The 19,807-nt window shown below is 44.9% G+C and overlaps 1 protein-coding gene across 7 annotated transcripts in view; it reads right to left on the bottom strand.

Moving 5' to 3' along the window:
• The window catches only part of LSAMP (limbic system-associated membrane protein), a 965,359-nt gene that overhangs the window by 100,938 nt on the left and 844,614 nt on the right, over positions 1 to 19,807 (bottom strand). For all 7 annotated transcript variants that reach the window (XM_025143740.3, XM_025143780.3, XM_025143807.2 and 4 more), the window contains one exon: positions 3,242 to 3,367. In XM_025143740.3, coding sequence (XP_024999508.1) covers positions 3,242 to 3,367 — 126 coding nt within the window. The remainder of the gene's footprint in view (positions 1 to 3,241; positions 3,368 to 19,807) is intronic.

Genomic DNA, 19,807 nt, shown 5'->3' with positions numbered 1-19,807 from the left:
CCTACAGCACTGGAACCTGTCAGATAAGGAAGACAAGGGTCTAGCTGACTCTCTTATTTGGTTGCTCTGTCAAAATCCAGTCAGTTAACCATCTGAAGAGGAACAGAGGAGGAGAGCAAGGACTCGCATCATTTCAAGGAATGTCATTTCTCTTTCATTACTATACGCTGCTTGGAATAAAAGCTGATCTGTATTGTCAATTGCCATCTGAATTATTAAGTATTTTTCCCTTTATCTGTCTTCTTCCCAGGTGTCAGTACTAGAGTCAACAATCACAGCCAAGCTTCAGTTATTTCACCAGAGATGGAGAGAGGGTTTTCCTGTGGGTTGCTTCGAGGCTTGGGGCCTTACAGGTGATTCAAGAAAAAAATGCCTTGTTCAAATACTCACTAAAGTACCAGCAAAGGAAGGCATGCAGCATTTTTTAAAGTGAATTTTCTACTTCCCAGATAGGCAAACGAGTGGGAGATGATGGTTCATTTAAATGAGCGATCACATGCATCTCTGCCTCTTTTGCGCAAAGAAGGCAGGATCATTGACTTCCCTTTGCATTTGTATCTTCCACTTCCCAGCCAACAAGAAATAAATCATTTTTGTGGTCCTAACCCAGATCATTAGCCAAACACTACTGACCAAATCAATGAATGAAAGAAACAGTAGACAAATTTGCTAATGAACTCCTTCAGGAAAGTGCACAAAGAAAAAGTAATTTGGCTCTCTCGGCCCCCAATGCTGGTTTAATTTCACAACCTGTCCACTCAAAACCTCCTACACAAGCTCCATAACACTCATTCTTACAATTCTGCAGTCACGAGTTTAATCACAAAAAGATCCACTGAGAGAAAAGGAAAGAGAGAGAGAGTTTTTAGAAACCTTTACAATGTCCAAAATAGCTCTTTGATGTGTAGCAGATGTGTTCAAAACTAGCATAAATCGAGCCAAAATGCCTGACAATCCTAGAAAAGGGAGATTTCAAGATAAGACAGATGTTTCTAACCATGGTAGCTTTGGAATAGATGTGGAATTTTTTGTTAAGTGTCAACCTCAAGGAAAACATTTAAAAGGAACCCTTTTGTCCCTCATTTTGGACAAGTGCCTTACTGGTATACGTGCTGCAGAAAGACTGGATTTCTGCCTGAAATCAGCTCCTCTGTATGGATAAAAGATAATAGATGGGTTGAGATGCAGGAAGAGACAGTAGAACAAGCAGTGAGATGTGGACATGACAGACTGTCATGAAGGACTGCCTGTCCTTCCTCCCCAGTTAAGAAGGAGGAGCTTGGTGGGCTTTACTGTTAAAGGGAAGGCCTGAGGTTTGATTGAAAGAGGGCTAGTGAGAGGGCACTGATGGATACTAACAAGGCAATGTCTCTCAGACACACAGCACAGGAGGAAAAATGAGGAGGCACACTGGGAAAGTGATGAACAGACCCACGATAACTGACACAGGAATCAAAGCAGGGGTGGAATTCCCCAGTCCAGCTGTTTACCAGAGAGGATTGCCAGAATGGAAATATGCTCTGAGTCCTCAGAAGGGAGAAATGAAGTCTCTCTGATACCATGGAGTAGGCAGTACAACTGAAAAAAACCTCAAAGCACAAGCACGCAGCCAAAGTGATGAGCCAGGACAAGAATCTTCATACTGCTCTTCTGAACAATGCACCTGATACATATCAGGACTCAGTTTTCATGAAGATTTAATTTAATTCTCCTGTAACCCCTTCAATTTGAACATTTGGTTGTGCTCACAAAATAGCTAGCGTGTTTCATACTAAAATATAAGAAAATGTTGGGTGGAAGACTAGAAGAATGGGGGTACAGTAAGATGGAAGACTCAATAAAAAATAAAACTTAAGAGCACAACTGCCAAAGTTAAAAGACTGTAAGTACACAATTAAAGGTGAAAAAGATAGGACCTATTTCTCCATGCATTCCCGTGGCACATCCGTGCTTAATACTAAAAAAGCTGGAAAATCAAGCAGTGACAATGATACCATTAAGGATTAGTGTTCACCACATCAGCTCTGCTTCTCCCACTTCTTCCTGGAAGTCTTTACTCATCTTGTTTCTTTTTTTTCTGCAAGAAATGGGCCCAAACCACAAGATGCATATCTAGCTTTCAAATACACGAATGCTTTGGCTGAAGGGATGAGACAGGAAACTGAACAACACCAATCTGAACCACAGACATCAAATCCAGGGGCTTCTGGATGCAGCACTTGGATTGGGCCCTGTTCTATCATCTCTTTCTGGCCCCCTGTCTCTAACTTGTGCAACTCTCTTCCCTTTGCTGGCTGACAGCTTAAGTTTCTCTAAGTTTCTCTAGCACACAAAGAAGGCTTCTACTCTGCATACCTCAAGCCCTCCTTAACCCTTTACACATATGGCAATATCACAGAACACTATACAGAGTTAATGAATGCTTTCCCCACATGCTTCAGATGAGAGAATTTTTGATGGCAAAAAGGAAATCCAGTAAAGAGCTCTCCTCAAATGACATGATACAGAAGAAGAAAAACCCACCAGTTGTTCCCATCCCCCCGATAGTTTTTAAGGAATGAAGGTTTCCTTGCCACTCACACTGCTATCACCATGGAGTCTGACTACTCAAAGGACTTCTTCCTTCCAACCTTGCCACACCCTCGAACATGGAAGGTATACTTAGAACAAAACTGTCAAATAATTCCATCTCTACCCTGCTCTTCACTTGCATGGCAGATCAAGTATCTCCTTTACTCACCACACAGGATACCGGAACACTGTCTGCCAAAGTGGAAAGTAATATAAAATCACCTCTTCTACTATTTTCCTCTCCCTTCTAAGGTGAATCAATGGGAAGCAAACTCAGTTTTTCAGAAAGAACATCTTCTACGTAATATATAAATAGAAATTCTTCTTTCTCTCTCTCTCCCGCTCCAGCATTGTTTTCTTTCCACTCCCTTCATGTGCATTACCAGCAGTAGAGATTGGAACAGCTAGACGAAGGCCAAAGCTAAATAGAATCACAAGCCCAGTTCTGCAGAACATCTACTGAAGTAATTTCAGTTGTTCCCTGGGACAATCTGGTTATCATGCTTTGGAGGTCATGCTACAAAACATGCTTGCAATGCACAGAGGAGCCTTGCCTCGTTTCTGCAGCTGCCTGAATTTCTATTGAAATTTTCGGTAACATTGGAAAAGAAGGAAACTACTGCAGAGTTCACAAATCATCAGCAGGGTACAGGCCTGTTGACTCACTTACCTGTTGGGGTGAGGTGCCTCCAGGTGATGACAGGCTCTGGACGCCCATTTGCCATGCAAACCAGGGTCACATTGCTGCCTTCATTCACGGTGATGTCCGAGGAGATATTGGAGATCTTTGGTGGAACTACGAAGACAAAACAAAGTTGGACCTCATTAATTCCGGAGAGAAGCTGGTCCTACTTATTAACCTATCTACTTATTAACCACAGGCAGACATGAACTCCTCTCACAGACTGCACTCCAGTTTACCACACAGGTTTCTGAATTAGAACAGTGCTCCAAATATAAGGTTATGGCTTCTCAGCAGCTGGGAAAATCAATTCAAGTGTAACAACCTTTGAGAAAGATACATAGGGCAATGCTCTGCTTTCAGGAGTATGCATGGGGTGAAGCAGCCAGGAGAGGGAAAAGAGAACTGAAACAGAGACACAGGCAAGGTCACAGCTGAATCAGGAAGCACCGAAAAAGCAGGGCCTTCTGGCTGTGAGGAAGCTGCCAGCATTGACTAGAGAGCACCTGATACAATGCCCAAAAAGCCCAGCAGTGCTAACTTCAGTAGTGGCAGTCATGGGACCAGCATGACTCACATCAAATACGCAATGAGGAGACCAAAGCAGCGTCTCCAGGAAAGCCTCCTGCACCAGACTTCCTTTAGCTATCTTCTGTCCTTCATTTTCCTCTTCTGGGAAATGCCCTACAGGGGTACCTCTGCTTTGAGGACCTACAGGTAGAAACATCTTTTTCTGCAACTGTGACACGTTACGTTTGGGGGTTCATAAAAGAACCTCTTAGAACTTGCCTTACTGCCCCAAGGCTGCACAGAAGAAGGTCAGCTCTACACATTACCCCAGCTCTCAACATTCATTTCAAAACTAAAATAACCCTGGACACTATTCTATGTCCTCCTGCAGGGTTCCAGACCTCAAGGCACAGAATCAGAGGTACATTGGGTACTGATGACTTCCCCAAGCTGATACAACCCATGGTAAGGGCAGGTGGCCCTGTTCTGTTTCTTGTGTTACCAAATACTCACTGGGAATGGAGCTAGAGAGCCCTTAAATTCATTTCCCCTCTGACTGCCACAAGTTCAAGAAGCAGAGATGCAAGTCATGGCTTATGGAGATTTGCTGCGTGAAGGTACAACAACAACATCAAGAAGGTTTCTGTGGTGCTTTTCAGCTAAGCCGGATGCCCACGGGCAGCCAGACACTACCTGCACCTCCCATGGCACAGCTCCCAAAGCACAGTATAGTGGTTAAAGGTTCAGACCAGCCACAGCCTGTGCTCCTGGTGCCTTAAAGGCCTTCCCAAGTAACTGAGTTTCTGTCATGGGACTGAAGAGACTCCATGGGGACTTGAACCAGTGGCTGTGGGCGAGGAGCGAGCCTTGTGTTTCAGTCTCCCAGCCTTTTCCTAAGGCAAAACAAGCCGTGGCTGTTTCTCCTTCCTCATGTTTGTGTCTCTTCCACACTTCACGCCCAGGAGGAGGTGAGGGAGTTTAGCTAAAAAGGAATCTTCTTATTTTCTACTTTTTTCCCCCAGCTTCCAAATTTGTGTGTAGCGAGGAATGAAACAACATCATTTTCTGCTTTGCTTACCACAGAGTAAACAGACAGCAACCTCCCCTTCCTTCTCCTTGGCAGGAGTGGCTGATGGCCCTTCTGAGGCAGAACTGCCTATGAGATAGGTGGGGAAAAGGAAATGAAGCTTGAAGAGAGCAACTCACCTCAGCAAGCTGTGTACCTGGATTCATAGCAATGGTGTTTACAATCCACAGCTCTTTAGCCCCATTCTGTTGGCCCCAAACTCACACCCGCACCTTCAGTATCTATGACTGTGGCACCTCTTTGGAGGAGCAAGGGCACCTGAGCAGGAACTACTTGAATAAAACAAGGTAAATGCATCTTTGCAGGCAAGCTTGCTAACTTGGGTGAGGAGGGATTGAAATGAGGTACAGTGGGGAGGGATTGTCATAATATGGAGAGAAGGGACGGCACCTTGTCAGCGAGGAAGCAGAGGGGACCAGCACAACAGCAAAGGATTTTGCACTCCACTAGTGAAAGCTGTGTGCCCATCTCAAATGGGCTGTGTACAAATACAGTCATCACAATGACTGGAGTACACCCAGCTCTGTTCTGAATGGTGAGCTAGCTGGGAGCTATGGATCAGAGGGTATCACAGCGTCACACTTGATGGCTGGTTTTTGCTACCAAGCTATTTCATTATGAAGAGACGGTGGATGATGTGTGCTTTTGTGAGACAGAAGAAGCCTCAAAGTCACAGGCCTGGCGGGGAACTTCAACCACTCTGATATTTGCTGGATGGGCGAAAGCAGCCCAGCAGAAGTAGTGATCCAACAGGTTCACCGTAAGCTCGTGGTGTGCCCTTGCAGCAAAGACAAACCATATCCTAGGTTGCATTAACAGGAGTATAACCACATTAGCGGAGGGAAGTGGTTATATCTCTTTATACGGTGCTTCAGATGCTGTCTCTCAAGCGCTACATCCGGTTTGGGGCTCACTAGTATAAGAATGCCATTGACATACAGAAGCAAGTCCACCAAAGGGCTTTCAAGATGATCAGAAGGCTGCAAGCACACAATGTACAAACACTGCCTCAGAAAGGTGGGTATGTTCACACTCAAAGAGAGTAGGAAGAGTGAAGGTCTTACTACTGTCTACAAATACCTAGTGGAGAGGTGCATAGGAGACATTCAGAGTTGCAGAATGACCAGCAAAAAAGCAGCAGGCAAGAGCTGCTACACAATGAAAATTCTAACTCAAAATGAGGAAGAAACTTGCATTGTTGGGAAGTCAAACATAGGAACAGATTCCCAAAGAGGTGGTAGAATCTCCTTCCCTGGAGATACTCAGACCTTGCATGGATGAAAACCTAAGCAACCTTCTCTAACTGGCACCAGAATGGAAAGAGAAATGAACTTGGAAGCCAGCCTGCTGTGCAAGAGTTTGTGTTGATGGCTGAGCTCCTGGTGAAGCAACTGAAGTAAGGGGTGTTGAGGAAACAGTTGATTGCACCTGGGTTCCCTTTCCAGGAGATAAGGAATTTCAGAGCAGGGATATCTTCCTAACAGCACAACACTGGGTAAAGCAAAGCAGAGCAGAAAATCAACCTCTTTCTCTCAAAGCAAAATCCTCTGATAAACAAGGCCTGATACCTTTTACATCGGTAATTTCCTGTGAGCCATTAGTAGTGCACCCATACTTGTAGGAAAAAGTTGGAGAAGACATAAAGGAAGAAGAAAAAAAACAAACAACAAACAGGCATTGCTGGAAAACACTGATGTTGCCAAATAATTAAATCCCACCATGCTGAGGGATGTATGAGAGTTCCACTGACTGTAAAAGTGAGCCATTTCCTGCTTCCTTCCCTTTATCACAGCCCTATACCCGGGATTTTCTGCACAGCAAATGCCTGGCAGTACAAAACAGCAGTCACACAGTGCTCTCAGAAAGTGGCCACTAATGTCTCAAGACTGCAGAAAGGACAGCAGAAAGGAAATACACCACGTAGGAAATTAAATGTCCTGCCTCCTCCAAAAGGCAACACTTATAGCTTCACGTTTGTGGTATGTGTAAGCAGCAGTGAATTGCAGCACCATGATGAGATCTGGCTCAGCACTGAGTAGGCTTAGTTTTAAACTTGTGGGCTTAGCCTGAGAAAGAAGAACGGAAGGCTGCTATTTTTGCAAGAGTTGTGCCCAAGCTTCTCTGTCAGCAGACACAAGGATAGTGATTTCACAGCATCCTCAGCACAGCTTTCCTTTGATGTGCTGGTGAAAACATGTAAGCAGAGCCCCGAGGAGACGAGAACAGTGCAAGACCAAATGTTTCAGGGACTTATTTTAACCTCAGAGGGTTGGTGATTGCATCAGGAAAAAAAGCCCCACAACAAACCAAGACAAGGTCTGTTCTGGACTAAGCTGAAGTAGGCCTAGCAGATGGAGGCTCTGGCAGAACGGTCAATGCCAGGCCAAATGGCTCAGCAGACAAAGCCACTATTGGGCATCAGCAGCACAGCTTCAGTTAGGACATGTGCACCCTGCCCCTTCCAAAGCCGTCAAGTCATTTTAGTTTGCAGCACATCAAATGAACTCAGAAACAGATCTGAACACGCAGACCAAATGCCCAAGAGGAGGAGGATATGTCCAGATGGCCATATCTAGCTTGCCACTTTTGCAGTGGAGGAAAAAGAGGGCATTCAAGGCTGAAATCCTGAAGTATAATGTCTGGTTGCCTTCAGCCTGCTATCTCAGACAGAGGGCAAGGAAAGGCTGAGAGGAAGGGGAATAGCATAGGAAATAATTCTTCCGCGAATTTAAAGCCCGGTTCAGATTATTCTGCTTAAAAGCCAGTCAGCATTAAAAGTGACCAGATCTCAGTGGACGTTAATTTCTCTCAGACAAAAAAAAGTCAGAGACTTAATTTTCAAGATGTCAAGATGGCATGTTAAAAATGCTGAAATTGTCAGCACCAGCAACAGTTAGCATTGCCTACTTGGCACTTGTCATTACTTTGTACACACCTTTTTAGGATAGTCTTAAAATGAGAAGCTTTGTCCTTATTATTTTTTTTCCCAAGTGTGGGTTGTGTTATATGTTCACAGTTCCCAGACTGCTGGAGGAATGAATGCTGAGAAAAAAAAATCTCATGGGCCCAGGAGCTTCTGAGATGTGACAGCTTCCTCTTGGTCAGCCATCTCTTGGTGACTCTCGTCTAGAAAAACCTCTCATGCCTGGCCTCTCCGAGCCATTAGCATTAGGGCAAAAAATCACAGCCTGGAGACACGCAGAATGGGAAGCATTGCAATTAAACAGCACTTTCCCATGTTCTCCTATTCATCTGAAGGACTTCAGAGATCAGGCTGCTGTCAGACCCTTTTGGCTCTGGTGACTTTGGGAAAGCACTCCCAGGTCTATGGTACTGCTGAGGAAGACTAAGCTGACAGATTCTTTTCCTCCCTTCAGCATAAAAAGGCAGACATTACCCTGTGCTTAGGAACCCACTGGAAGGGGTGAGAGAAGGGACCAATTTGCAGAGCACCAAATACCACAGCCATACTCATACCAATGACATATTCTGGAGAGCTGGAAATGAGTTCAAGGCAGAACGGCTTTTCATGAATGCCTATTCATTTCTTCTACCTTTCAGATCTACGATAAGCCTGACGCAAGCTCAGCATCTCCTCGTACATATCATTGACTGTAAATAATAAATGACAAATTAACCAACAGCCATTCTTCTCAAGAAGCTCAAATCTGGAAGAGTGGGGGCTGCACAGCAGGAGGGGGACAAGGACAGAGCTGGTGGAGAAATGCACGTCCCAGGCAATGTGCAGTGACAGAGCGAGGTAGGAAAGGGTTGCACAAAACCTGCTTTGCACTAAGCCCGTTCAAGTTAATTGCTGTCAATCTGTTACTTTCATGACAACTGCAACTCACATTAATTTATATAATAAGAAAGACCGAGACATGAAAAATAGAGCACGCTCCCCCAGCGCAATCACTGTTGCTCTCAAAATGAAAGCAAGTGATTTGTTTCCACAAAACATTGCCGTGTCTCAAAAACACCCACTACAGCAGTTATTGCAAGCCAGGGGCCATATACAGGATGCAGCAAGGAAACCACAAACAAGAGAACGCACAACATCTGCTGTTGTTATCCTTGCCTTTTATGACCAAACCCCTTCAGAGCTCAAAACTCCTCCTGAGATATTAGCTGTAATTGTGTACGCTAGGTCAGCTTTATCATATGAGGCTATGGAAACAGGTAATGAGTGATGCTACCTCCCCAGTCAGCCCAACGGTTAGGAGATGCAAGCTCTCAGCCACAGAGGCTGGCTCAGGAGTGGAGTGCAGTAGAGGACAGAACAAGAAAGCATCAAGGCCATCCCTTGTAGTTCACAGCCAGGCTTCCTGGCTGCTCCCTTTTGGCAGATGGGGCTTGGCACAAGACTGTGAGTTACAAACTCTGGAGCAGCTGCTCCCCAGTCTAAAATTATAGACCTGCTTAATGTTTGGGTATTTTGTCAGTATGTTACGAAATGCATTTAAAATAAAATAATAATAAAAAAGTCTTATTCCCACTCATTGGGCCTGAGATACATCAAAAGCTATTTAATCTCCCCAAAAAGTAGAAGCAAACAGTACTGAAAATAAGAAAGCCCAACAGCCCATAATCTCCACTAAGTGCTCTAATAGCTTGTCCCAAGAAGGGAACCTTGAATACAGACAAGAAAGTCACCACAACCATTTCCATATATCCCCATTAGTTAGTTACCTCCTCCAGTCTGTTTACTTCCCTCTCTTTTGGCAAGTGGGACCCCCATCTGTTGGGCAAAATAAGGCTCCCACCCACCAATCCGCAGGAGCCCCTGGCTTTCAGGGCAAAAAGAAAACATCAGGACTTCTCTCAAAAGTCAAAGGAACTTTTTGCAGCTACTAAAGCCCTCTGCAGGTGCCTATCAATTAGCCTCCAGAGTTCTCATTTCCTTGTCCCCAGCTCCCAATTAACGGCACTTTGCAACAAATACCAAGTCGCTAATAGGCCCCAAGGCAGAGGTAGGGGGGATGCTGACCATCACACGCCCTTGAATGCTTTAGAGCTTCCACCTTGCTCACCACAATTAGGGGTCCTTTCCTGGGGCAATTAATTGTCAGCAAATTGGCCTCATTAGTCATTGTTTAGTCAGTGTGTTAGTGGGGAGAGAGGGCTTGAAGAAGGGGCTGAGCTGCTAAACACAACTAAATGGTTTAATTTCCCTCTTATGTGTGCAGCAGGCTAATCACAGCTCTTTGCAGTAGTAACAAGAAACAGCTTGTTGCTACTCTAGTCTGCACGGGAGCAAGTTGAGGGCTAGCAAGTAAAATTCAGATGCCCTTTGGGATGTGGCATGCTAATGTCTTGGAAGCACTTTACAGATGAAATGCGACATGAGACCCGAGACGTGTTTTTTACGGTCTGATTCATGCTGCAGCCTCAACCGGGGAGCTGAAGCTGTCACCAGGGCAGGAGGGCAGAGAGGGAAGTTGTTGAACTTCACTGAAAAGTGCGGACTTCAAAACGTCTCTCTGACCTTCTGCTCTGCTATGTTTGCTTCATCCCGCCTGCGCCTCTTCCAGTAGCTTTAAGGCTTCTGGTGAAGTAGAAGGAAACAGTGAAAGACAGCAAAAACAATGTTTTTGTTCTGAACCCTTTGGGATTCAAAAAAGTTCTCAAAATACACTGCGGTGTTTTCAGCAAGGTGTAAAATCTGCTTCTTTCTGTTGTCTAAGGGACACGTCTTGCCATGTTCATCCCTGACATCCTTTAGGGAATGGTCTGCCCCATCACGAGCAAGGAAGCCACCAAAGAGACCTGCAGTAGCCAGTCCCAGCACTGCCTGCTTCACTGAGGCAGATTTCCTTCTGAGCATCAGTTGCTGCTGATGTACAGAGAACACAGGCCGAAGGAAGCATGGGGGCTGCCAGTTTGGCCTTTGCGTGAGAGCAAGCTTCCCTCTTGAGCAGCTGAGCCTCACCTGCTGGGTGGTCACATAGGGAATCATTTAAATCCAAATGGGGACTGTGCCTATTGCACTGAATGGGAGTGGAGCAGCAAACAGGATGTGGTAAATCAAAGCCATGTGGGAAACCCCTCAGTTTTCTGGGCTGGGTAGCGTGTCAGGCTTTGCTGCATTGAAAGAGAGTCAGTGCTGACAAGCCAAACCATTTTGTCCAAAGGAAAGTTCTGCCTCATCTGATACATATTTAAGTGCCTGGACGGTTTTTCCACATCAAATTGCATGGCAAACACTCTCAGTACATTGCTTCTTAGCAGAGAAAAACATGGAGTGTAAACCTGCTAAACTGCCTTATCTGAGACCCACTGAAAACATCAGCACAGAACTGGGCTCTATTGCTTACATTCATTCCTGCTGATTTATTTTAAACTCATCTCCACGAACTTGTCAAGAGAGGAATTATTCTACTTCCTAACTGAGAGCAAACCAGAGAGAAAAAACAAACAGCTTAAGTCTCCAGCCAGCTTCATTTTTCAGTGCGCTGATGTGATGCTGTGGGACGGGGGTAAAAGCAGTCTCAGTCCTGCTCCTAGCCCAGTGCCTCACCCTTAATCCCAGATCCCAGCCTTCTACCCTAAAGCAGCTCCAGCTCCAGGCCTAAGCCCCAGGCCTGCTCCCATGCTGTTAGCGTTTCACCCAGGATTCTGGGTGACCCCTTTGGCCAAGCAAAGAGTCGCCAGCCCACATATGTGAATTCTGGACACCAGGTTCTCAGCCACATACTTAGCAGAAAGCACAAGCCAGGAACATGCCTGATGTCTCCTTAACTCCAGATTCCAACCTCTGTATATGAAGTATTGGTTGCTTGCTATGCAACCTCTTTTTTTTTTTTTTTTCCTTTTAATTAACATATCAAATTTATGCTGGGGTTGCAGCGATCCACTTATCTGTGGTTCATCTCTTCAAAAGAAAGCTCTGTGCATTTGCCTTTGGCGTTGCTTGGGTTCTCTCAGCTCAAAAACCGTCTGCGCTTGCTGAAGCTGACTGCAAATGCTTTCTGACCAACTCTCCTGGAGAGGCCCGCTGTGAAAACACAGCCTCCTTCACAGGGCATGTGTAAGCAACAACAGAAGTACTTACCACGCTCATCCCAAAGGATTAACCCTTGGAATGCTGCCTAATCCCAAACACTTTTAGGCCTACAAATCTACACAGCATTCGGTCTTTGTGCTTCGAGTGTGGTTATATTTTCCCTCAGCCCATTCTTTTTTTTTTTTTAAATCTGGAAGTATTTAGTTACAGCATGGAAGTAATAAAAGATCTTTTCTTCTGCAGATATAACCCACCCTCCCAGAAGATAAATGCTGTGAGAAATGTTCTCCTTAGCATTCAAGTCCTCCAAATGCATCTCAGAGAGTTTTGTTAAGAAAATCTTTTTCATGTAAATATTAAGCGTGTTGGATGTATATGGGATGTAGAGCTAATGTACAGCTATTTTCAAGCTTGATTCAAAGCCCAGGGAGATCCTCCTTGGGTGTTAAGGATTTCTGAACAAATTCTTTTAAAGCAAGAGTGAGTGATGGCTTCAGGAAGCACTGCAACCATAACAGAGACAGCTGAGAGGAAAGAAAGGAGCCATATTATGGATTTTTAACTGAGTCACTGAGTCCCAGCAGTCCCTGGTTGCTGCCTATTACCTCGTTCTTTGGGAAGTAGACTGGAGAGCATAGGCCAGATGTAGTCAGAAAGCAGAGAGAAAAGCCTATGCCGCTCCAGGGCGAGAGGTACAGGTTCAGAGAGGGTGTCTACGAGTTACAAAGATGACTAAGCTTTCCTGATTAGAAAAGCAGGGTAGGAAGTAAGTTTCGGCAGACATCCCACTCTGGATGAAGGCAGGGTTGTCTATCATGGCTGTATAGTCAGGAGAACCAGAAACAAAGAGTTTTTGTCTGATGATTTATTTTTCAGATTGCATACTTTTGCTTATGTTCAGCTCATTAGGGACAGACGACGCAGAAGAGAATAGCCTTCATGAACCATCGGATGGAAATCTACACACAGGCTGAAAAGAAAAGGCAGCTCTCTCCAAACTCTACTCTCAAATTCCACTGGCTGCCCGTGGTATATGCCACAGTCTCTGTGATAAGCCACAGGGCAGTGAATACAATGCTCCAAGTGTCTTGTGCATACCACATACCCGAGGATCTGGCTCAGTTTCAACCAATACCCACAACTTCTCAGTTGCAAGCCTTCTGCTCAAATCAAATGTATGTGGTAGATGTAAAACATTTTTTATTAGCAGGCTTTCCTTCTTATGTGTTGAAATGAGCAAAATGGAGAAGGACAGCTTACCGTAACCACCTTTCTAGATTGCTTCCAGGGGAGCACAAAGCTACTGTGGCATTTTGGAAATCCTGATTTTGTTTTTAGTACAAAGTATAGAGAATAAAGTGAAAAAATCCCATACTCAAATCTTCCATGAATTTTGGATAAAATTCATTCCTGCATTAGGGGCACAGATTTGGAGAAGAGCGAAGACTACTATATGCTGTCATTGAACTATTTTGTGGTAGGTGGACAGTTGAACTGGATGGTCTTGGAGGTCTTTTCCAACTTTGGTGATTCTCTCTCTCTATATATATTTCTATATATTATTATATATAATTCTCTATATAGAGAGAGATTTTATTCTCTCTAAGAGAGAGAATAATATAATAAGATAATAATATAATAAGAGAATTCACTATAATTCTCCAACTTGGATTAGGACAGCAGTCCGGGAAGAAAATATAGCTGTTTGACCGTCAAGAGGATTCACTTGGTCCAATTCAATGAATGATGGACATTCTATAACAGAAGACACCACAGCTGCTTGTGCGGTCGGTTCAGCAATAAGGGGACTAATGTCTTAGCACAGAGTTGCTGAAGGCCCCACCAAAATCACATCAAGCAAACAAAGAACCTGATCCAAGGACCAACCTCCAAAAATCTTGCAAATTTTGAGCATGAAAAAGACTCAAAGCGCATCTTCATAATTTTTCAGCTTGGACTGCTCAGTACGTTCCTATATTGTCACTACTGCTGGATCCACAGATGGTGGCCTTCCTCAGCACATGCAGTTATGAAATGCCAGCTGTGAGACCTTCAATTGTTAGTTATTGTAAAGCTTGGTGATAGCTGCAGCAGTGTGTTTATAAAGGTCAGGATGTTATCATCAGCCATCTGAGAAAGGAAAGCTAGAGAGTTCAAGGCAAAAAAGCCCTTGTCAGATATGCTCATCTACACAAATGTGATCCAGCAGTAAAGACAAGAAAGCAAATACAGTGCTTCTGAAGTAAAGGCATTTTCAAACAAAGCAAGCAGCCAACTAGAGCTAAGATGTAATTGTGGTGATTTCCTTCCCACAACCTCCTTCCCACAAACCAATGGAGAGCCAAGGTTTCTTGGGGAGTAGAGTTTCTGCTCTCCGAGACTCTCTGCCAAAAGAAAGAGTGTTCTGTTTTGGTTCAGTCACGTGCAGCAGCACCTTGAGGTCTTGGAAGTTTCCCACTGTTTTGTTTTCCAAGCTTTGCCATGTGGTAAGGACATGCTGTATATGCACAGACAACCACAAGGGATGTGAGGGATGGATTCCAAGAGCTTTGCTCTGTAAACACATTACTGGTGCCATTTCAATTAAAGGAAAATCTCTCCCCCACGTCCAGGCATGAGGCTTATTCCTTATAGCCTCCAGCTTTAGCAAGGCACATTAAAGATGCTGGCTGTCCCTTTTCCCCCACTGGGTTCCAAGTCTGAACTCTTCAAAACTGACAGGAATTTTTTTGCTGGTCTCTCAGTGTTAGCGTACTGAGTTACTTAGCATATTATGTGCTGGGTCTGTAGAGAGGTACAGGGAACCAAACCCTTAGGTAGGCAAATTCCACTGGAGCTGAGTGAAATTACCCACACCCAAAATTGTCTAGCTGTCAGAAGCATGGGTGTCTACACAAAAGTTATACCTGCAGGGGTCTGCAAGAAAGAAGCAGCAGGACTTTGTAAGAAATTTCAGGACAGTGAGTAACAAATTGAGAAGAAATGGGCAGACATTGTCCTCTCAGGAGAATAATTAAGAAAAGATCTCCAGCACCTTCATATTGAGTGAGACAACACCTCCACAGACACCTTTTGTCTGACACTCTGCAAGAAAACACTACCCACCACAGAATCTAGCACTGGTGGCCAGAGAGAGGGGATGAAGTGATTTTCCCTGTTGCTCACCAAAGAACACTTCAAAACTGCATTTGCTTCCATCACTGCAGGTGATCAAAAGCTACATTCAGAGGAAAACACAGCCTTGTCTCTCTGCCGTAAGAGCACATCCACACCTGAGCACTAGTCATAGTTATCAAGGTAAGCAACTCTACTCAAAAATGAAGAGAGCAACGACTTTGTGAATGACTCGGTAGGTCTGCTATTCCAAGTTCAGTGACTGTTATGCTGCACACTTTTGCTATGACCTTGAGTAAGTCAATCCACCTTTCTGAGGCTCAGTTGTCCGTTCTACTCTTAGAGAATTACTGAGCGCAAGATGTATGGCATCCCCAGTGATTGGTATCTGACTGGTGTCATGACAGGTACAATGCCTTCACCTCTACAGCCCCAAAGGATGAATAGGAGGGTTAGGGGAGGAGAATCTGCAAAGCCTCAGACTGTTAAAGGGGATTCTCCATGAGGAATTATCATGCTGCAGACTTTCTTGGCAAAGCAAAAAGGGCAAACCCGAGGCAGACCTTCCCACAGACAGACTACACAGTCTGTTTCTGATTCTTCATTGCTGATGTAAAGTAAAAATAAAATACTCTTTTACAGGCTGAGAGAGTTAGCGTTGTTCAGCATAGCAGAGTCTCCAAGGAGACCTTAATGTGGCAAGTCAACAGGAAAGATGGGGAGAGACTATCAGGTAATGTAGAGATAGGACAAGGGGTAATGGTTTTAAACTAAAAGAGGGCAGATTTCGATTAGACATTAGGAACAAGTTCTTAACTTGGAGAGTGGTGAGGCTCTGGAACAGGCTGCCCAGAGAAGCTGTGGATGCTCCATCCCTGGAGGTGTTCAGGGCTAGGTTGGATGGGGCCCTGGGTGGTCTGGTCTAGAGGGAGGTGCCCCTGCCCATGCATGGCGGGGAGGTTGGAACTAGCTGATCTTTAAGGCTCCTTCCAACCAAAACCATTCTGTGATTCTATGGTTCAAAATTGGTTTTTCATAAAGGAGAAAATCAGCCATGTGCATCATGGGGAAAAAGTGGAATCTAGAAAACACTGTAAAAACTTAAAGCCAAGTAGAAGTGCAATCAGTACAGTCAGGAATACTGATGGATGAGAGGGACACACACATACACTTTCTATTCTGATGGTCATGATAAACTAGAGTCTGAAAAACTGATTTCCTTAAAGTATAAAGAGAGATTAAGAAAACAAAGAAACTTTGCATCAGAACACAATGATGAAAACTCTGCCAAAGTCTGAGGAAAAGCAGAGACATAACCGAGATGGCATCACACTATGGATCAACCTGTCACTGGATCAGGCACAGACACTCATGACAAATAGGCACAAGGGATGCAGCACAAATACAGTGTGACGCTATATCCTGGGCATATGCTTGATGTATGGAGGATTAAATACCACACACACACTGTCCTGGGTTGATTGTATCTAGTGCTGACAGATACCTGAGGGATCTGTCTCTTTCTTTATACACTTTGGCAATTGCCATGCCAACAAAAGATTATGGGATTGGGGGGGGTGAGAAGGACAGATCATTTACTACTCTATTTAACAGAGTCCTTATTCTCTGGGGGGATTTTGTCAAGTTGTTGGACTTCTTAAATGATATTTCTACCTGCCTATACACATTTGGTGTTGACGGGCTTTTCCTCTGTCTTCTGTTACACAACAGCTCGCTCTTCCGCAGTCCCAGACCAGCCTTAAAGCAAATGTGGCTTCTGTAAGTCAGTTTGAAGACTTTTGCCCTCAACCCCCCACCCCACATGCGCTGCAGAGAGAAGAAAATAGCCACTGTGCTGCAAAGACCAATTCTTTCCCCCTCTGGTGAGCCCTCTGATTGATGGCTCTGTTTGTCAGGAGAGACAGATTGTCTTGAGCGTGAGATAGCTAACTATCACCTAGGGAGGCTACCAGAGCAAGAAGGAGGGGGAGAGGGAGAGAACTTCAGACAGAAGGACAGACATAGCCAGACAGACAGAGAAAAAGGTGAGCTGAGGAAGGGGAAAGAGGAAAGGAGTGACGGAAGACTGTAGATGAGAGAAAGACAGTAGTGCTTGATGAATTAAGTTGTCAACGTTGGCATCACCTATGTACCCTGTCATGCCAATAAATTCATTGAAGCTGAAGCTGCACTGAGAGTTAAGAGTGAGAGAGCGCTGATGGAAGGAAGAAATAACAGTCCATTTAAAGACTCAGAGCAATTTATTAGTTACCTCAGAAGAGAGGTGGTGACAACAGGGAAGGAGATGTACTTCCCCATCATGCTGGGCAGGAAAACTTGTTTTGGATTTGAGATGTCCGGTCAGTTGCACTGCAGAATGGAAGGAGATTGACAGCAACCAAGACCTGGTTCAAGAAGGAGAAATGCAGGGGAGAGATTTGTTGGAAGTCAAAGGTCAGCACTGCAGATGCACACTCTTCGTGCCTCAAGCCATCTCCTGATTTGTGGAGGTAAGATGCTGACAACAAACAGACAAAAACCTGTAGTTCAAGAGGAGGTCTAAGGCACTGAGCATGGTCAGCAGTACTGAGGGAACACTAAGGAAAGTGGAGATGGAAACCATACCTCTAGCTCAGAGAGGTGTGACAGAAAGCTCAGAGGTATATAAAACTCTCTCCTGACTTAGCAGCTGGAAGCACAGCACCAAGATGCAAACAGCTTTGGCTGGCTGTATCAGCACTAAGGTGCTCTTCTGACCAGCAGAACCAAGGAGATGGATGCCCCATCCCTGGAGACATTCAGGGTGGGGATGGACGGGGCTCTGAGCAATCTGATCTAGCTGTAGATATTCCTGTTCGTTGCAGGGGAGTTGGACAAGAAGACCTCTACATGTCCCTGCCAACTCAAATGATTCTACAGTTCTTTGATTACAAATGCATTCATTACAAGAACAGGAGGAGCCCACAGGCTCCTATTGTCTCCTGAACTCCAGGGAAGTCTGCTGGATGTGGCTGAGGAATAGCAAAATTAAAATTAATGACACAATGCCATCATCTGCTGCCCATTCAGACGAAGGCTGAGCTCAGAGCAGCTCAGATAAGGGGCAAGCACATGCTTTCTCTCCCCCTACTATTCAAACCTCCAGAAATGACCAGCATCCGCCCCAGCTGCTTGAGAAACACATCTACCTCTTGACTCCTCTCTCTTCTTTTCCCCTAAAGCAGCCTAAATCACTTTCATGGTGATCTCACCTGCAGCCATCCAAAGATGTTTACTTTTATGTGATATGTCAACCTACCCTTCCTTGCTATCACAGCTGATCTCAACCAGCTGTCAGGCACTGCATCAAGAAGGACACTGCCTGTTCAAAGATTCATCATCCCCGTAACCTCTGCTGCTCTGTGCTGTACTGATGCCTAGGCTTGGACACAGGAGGGGGATGGAAGGAGGAGGGGGAAAAAAGATCCCTCCTTTGGGCAGAATTACTGGAGATATTTCCCCTGATCAGGGAGGAATTCTGGCTCAGATACATGTTTGGAGAAGCTACTCTTTGGCTTGAGTGAAACACTGAAGACTTACAACTATTTGTAAGGCTATTTGGAGAGTGTGGGTAGAGATGTGCATCCCAATGCATTACACCGAGCAACCCCATGCAGAAAAATAATATGTATGCCATAAAACTGTCATATGTGAGTATCTCTGTGCATATATATGTAAAATACATACATACTTAGAATACATAAAAATATTTATACACATACATGCATACAAATATAAGCACTTACACATATACTGCAGTTTGTTCCTGAAACGTCTTGCCTCTTCAGGAGCTCTCATTTGGCTGGTGGTCTGTAACCTGCCAAACAGCCAAGACAGAGCTGTCCTCACTGTGGTCCCTGAGCTGCACAGAGTAGCTCTGTTGGCTGCCTTCAATTTGATATGAAATGAGAACCGGGATCCCATTGAGCCAGATTCCATTCTGATCTGCCTGGTCCCCAAATCAGAGCAGCTATAGTGCCCTTAGGCTGTGGTGCTGTATTAAAGTTGAGTGCAGCTTTAATCTGCTTTGCTGTTTGCACAGTGAAGGCTGTGTTTGGCCTACTGGGAAATTACCAGTGTGTCCCTCATTTGAGGAGAGTGGACATTTCTCTTCCAGGAGTTGGGATCTATGGGTTTGTATAACTTAGTTTAAATGACCTAAACTGGTGGCTTTCAATCCTTCAACTCTGAGGACACCTTGCAATTTCCCAGGGGAAGTACAGGCACCATATGATGAATGCAACCCTCTTGACAACTGGTTTGGCTTTCTTCAAGTCTACAGACTTCCTGGTCATCAAAGACAGAAGGGGGAAGCTGACTCAGGAAGGAACTAGGGCTGAGAAAGTAAGCTGGGCTGGCGAGTACAGCTGCAAGAAGCCTGGATACCTGTCTACGTCTATCACTCTCCTCTAGTGCAATATAGCATTGTCCCCAGGGCATGAAATATTTCAGTTTATTTTCCTCTATCCTCCTAGCAGCTGATGGGCCATCTCTTCTGCCCCTCAGTTTTCTTCACAAGGATGTGTGGTTTGGTTTTGTTGTTTTTATTTAAAGTGGAGAGAGGCTGGGAGAAGGGGAAAGCCAGACTTAGGTAGGCTGCTGCTAGCAGCCAGGGAATGGGGAACAAGGAGGAGGGTGGGCTGGGGGGTGAGGCTGCCTACAGAATGGGGTTGGTACTGAGATGAGCTAAGAGGAGCCACAAAAACTGTTGGTAAATTGCCCTGCACTCTATCTCACCTTACGCTGCAAATTCCATCACTCTCTTAGCTGAGGGACACAGAGAACTTTGAGCAGGTCCATT

Source organism: Gallus gallus, chromosome 1, assembly GCF_016699485.2.
Source record: "Gallus gallus isolate bGalGal1 chromosome 1, bGalGal1.mat.broiler.GRCg7b, whole genome shotgun sequence".
Taxonomy (NCBI): Eukaryota; Metazoa; Chordata; class Aves; order Galliformes; family Phasianidae; genus Gallus; species Gallus gallus.
The sequence above is the reverse complement of the archived record's forward strand: the minus strand, read 5'-3'. Positions and strand labels throughout refer to the sequence as shown.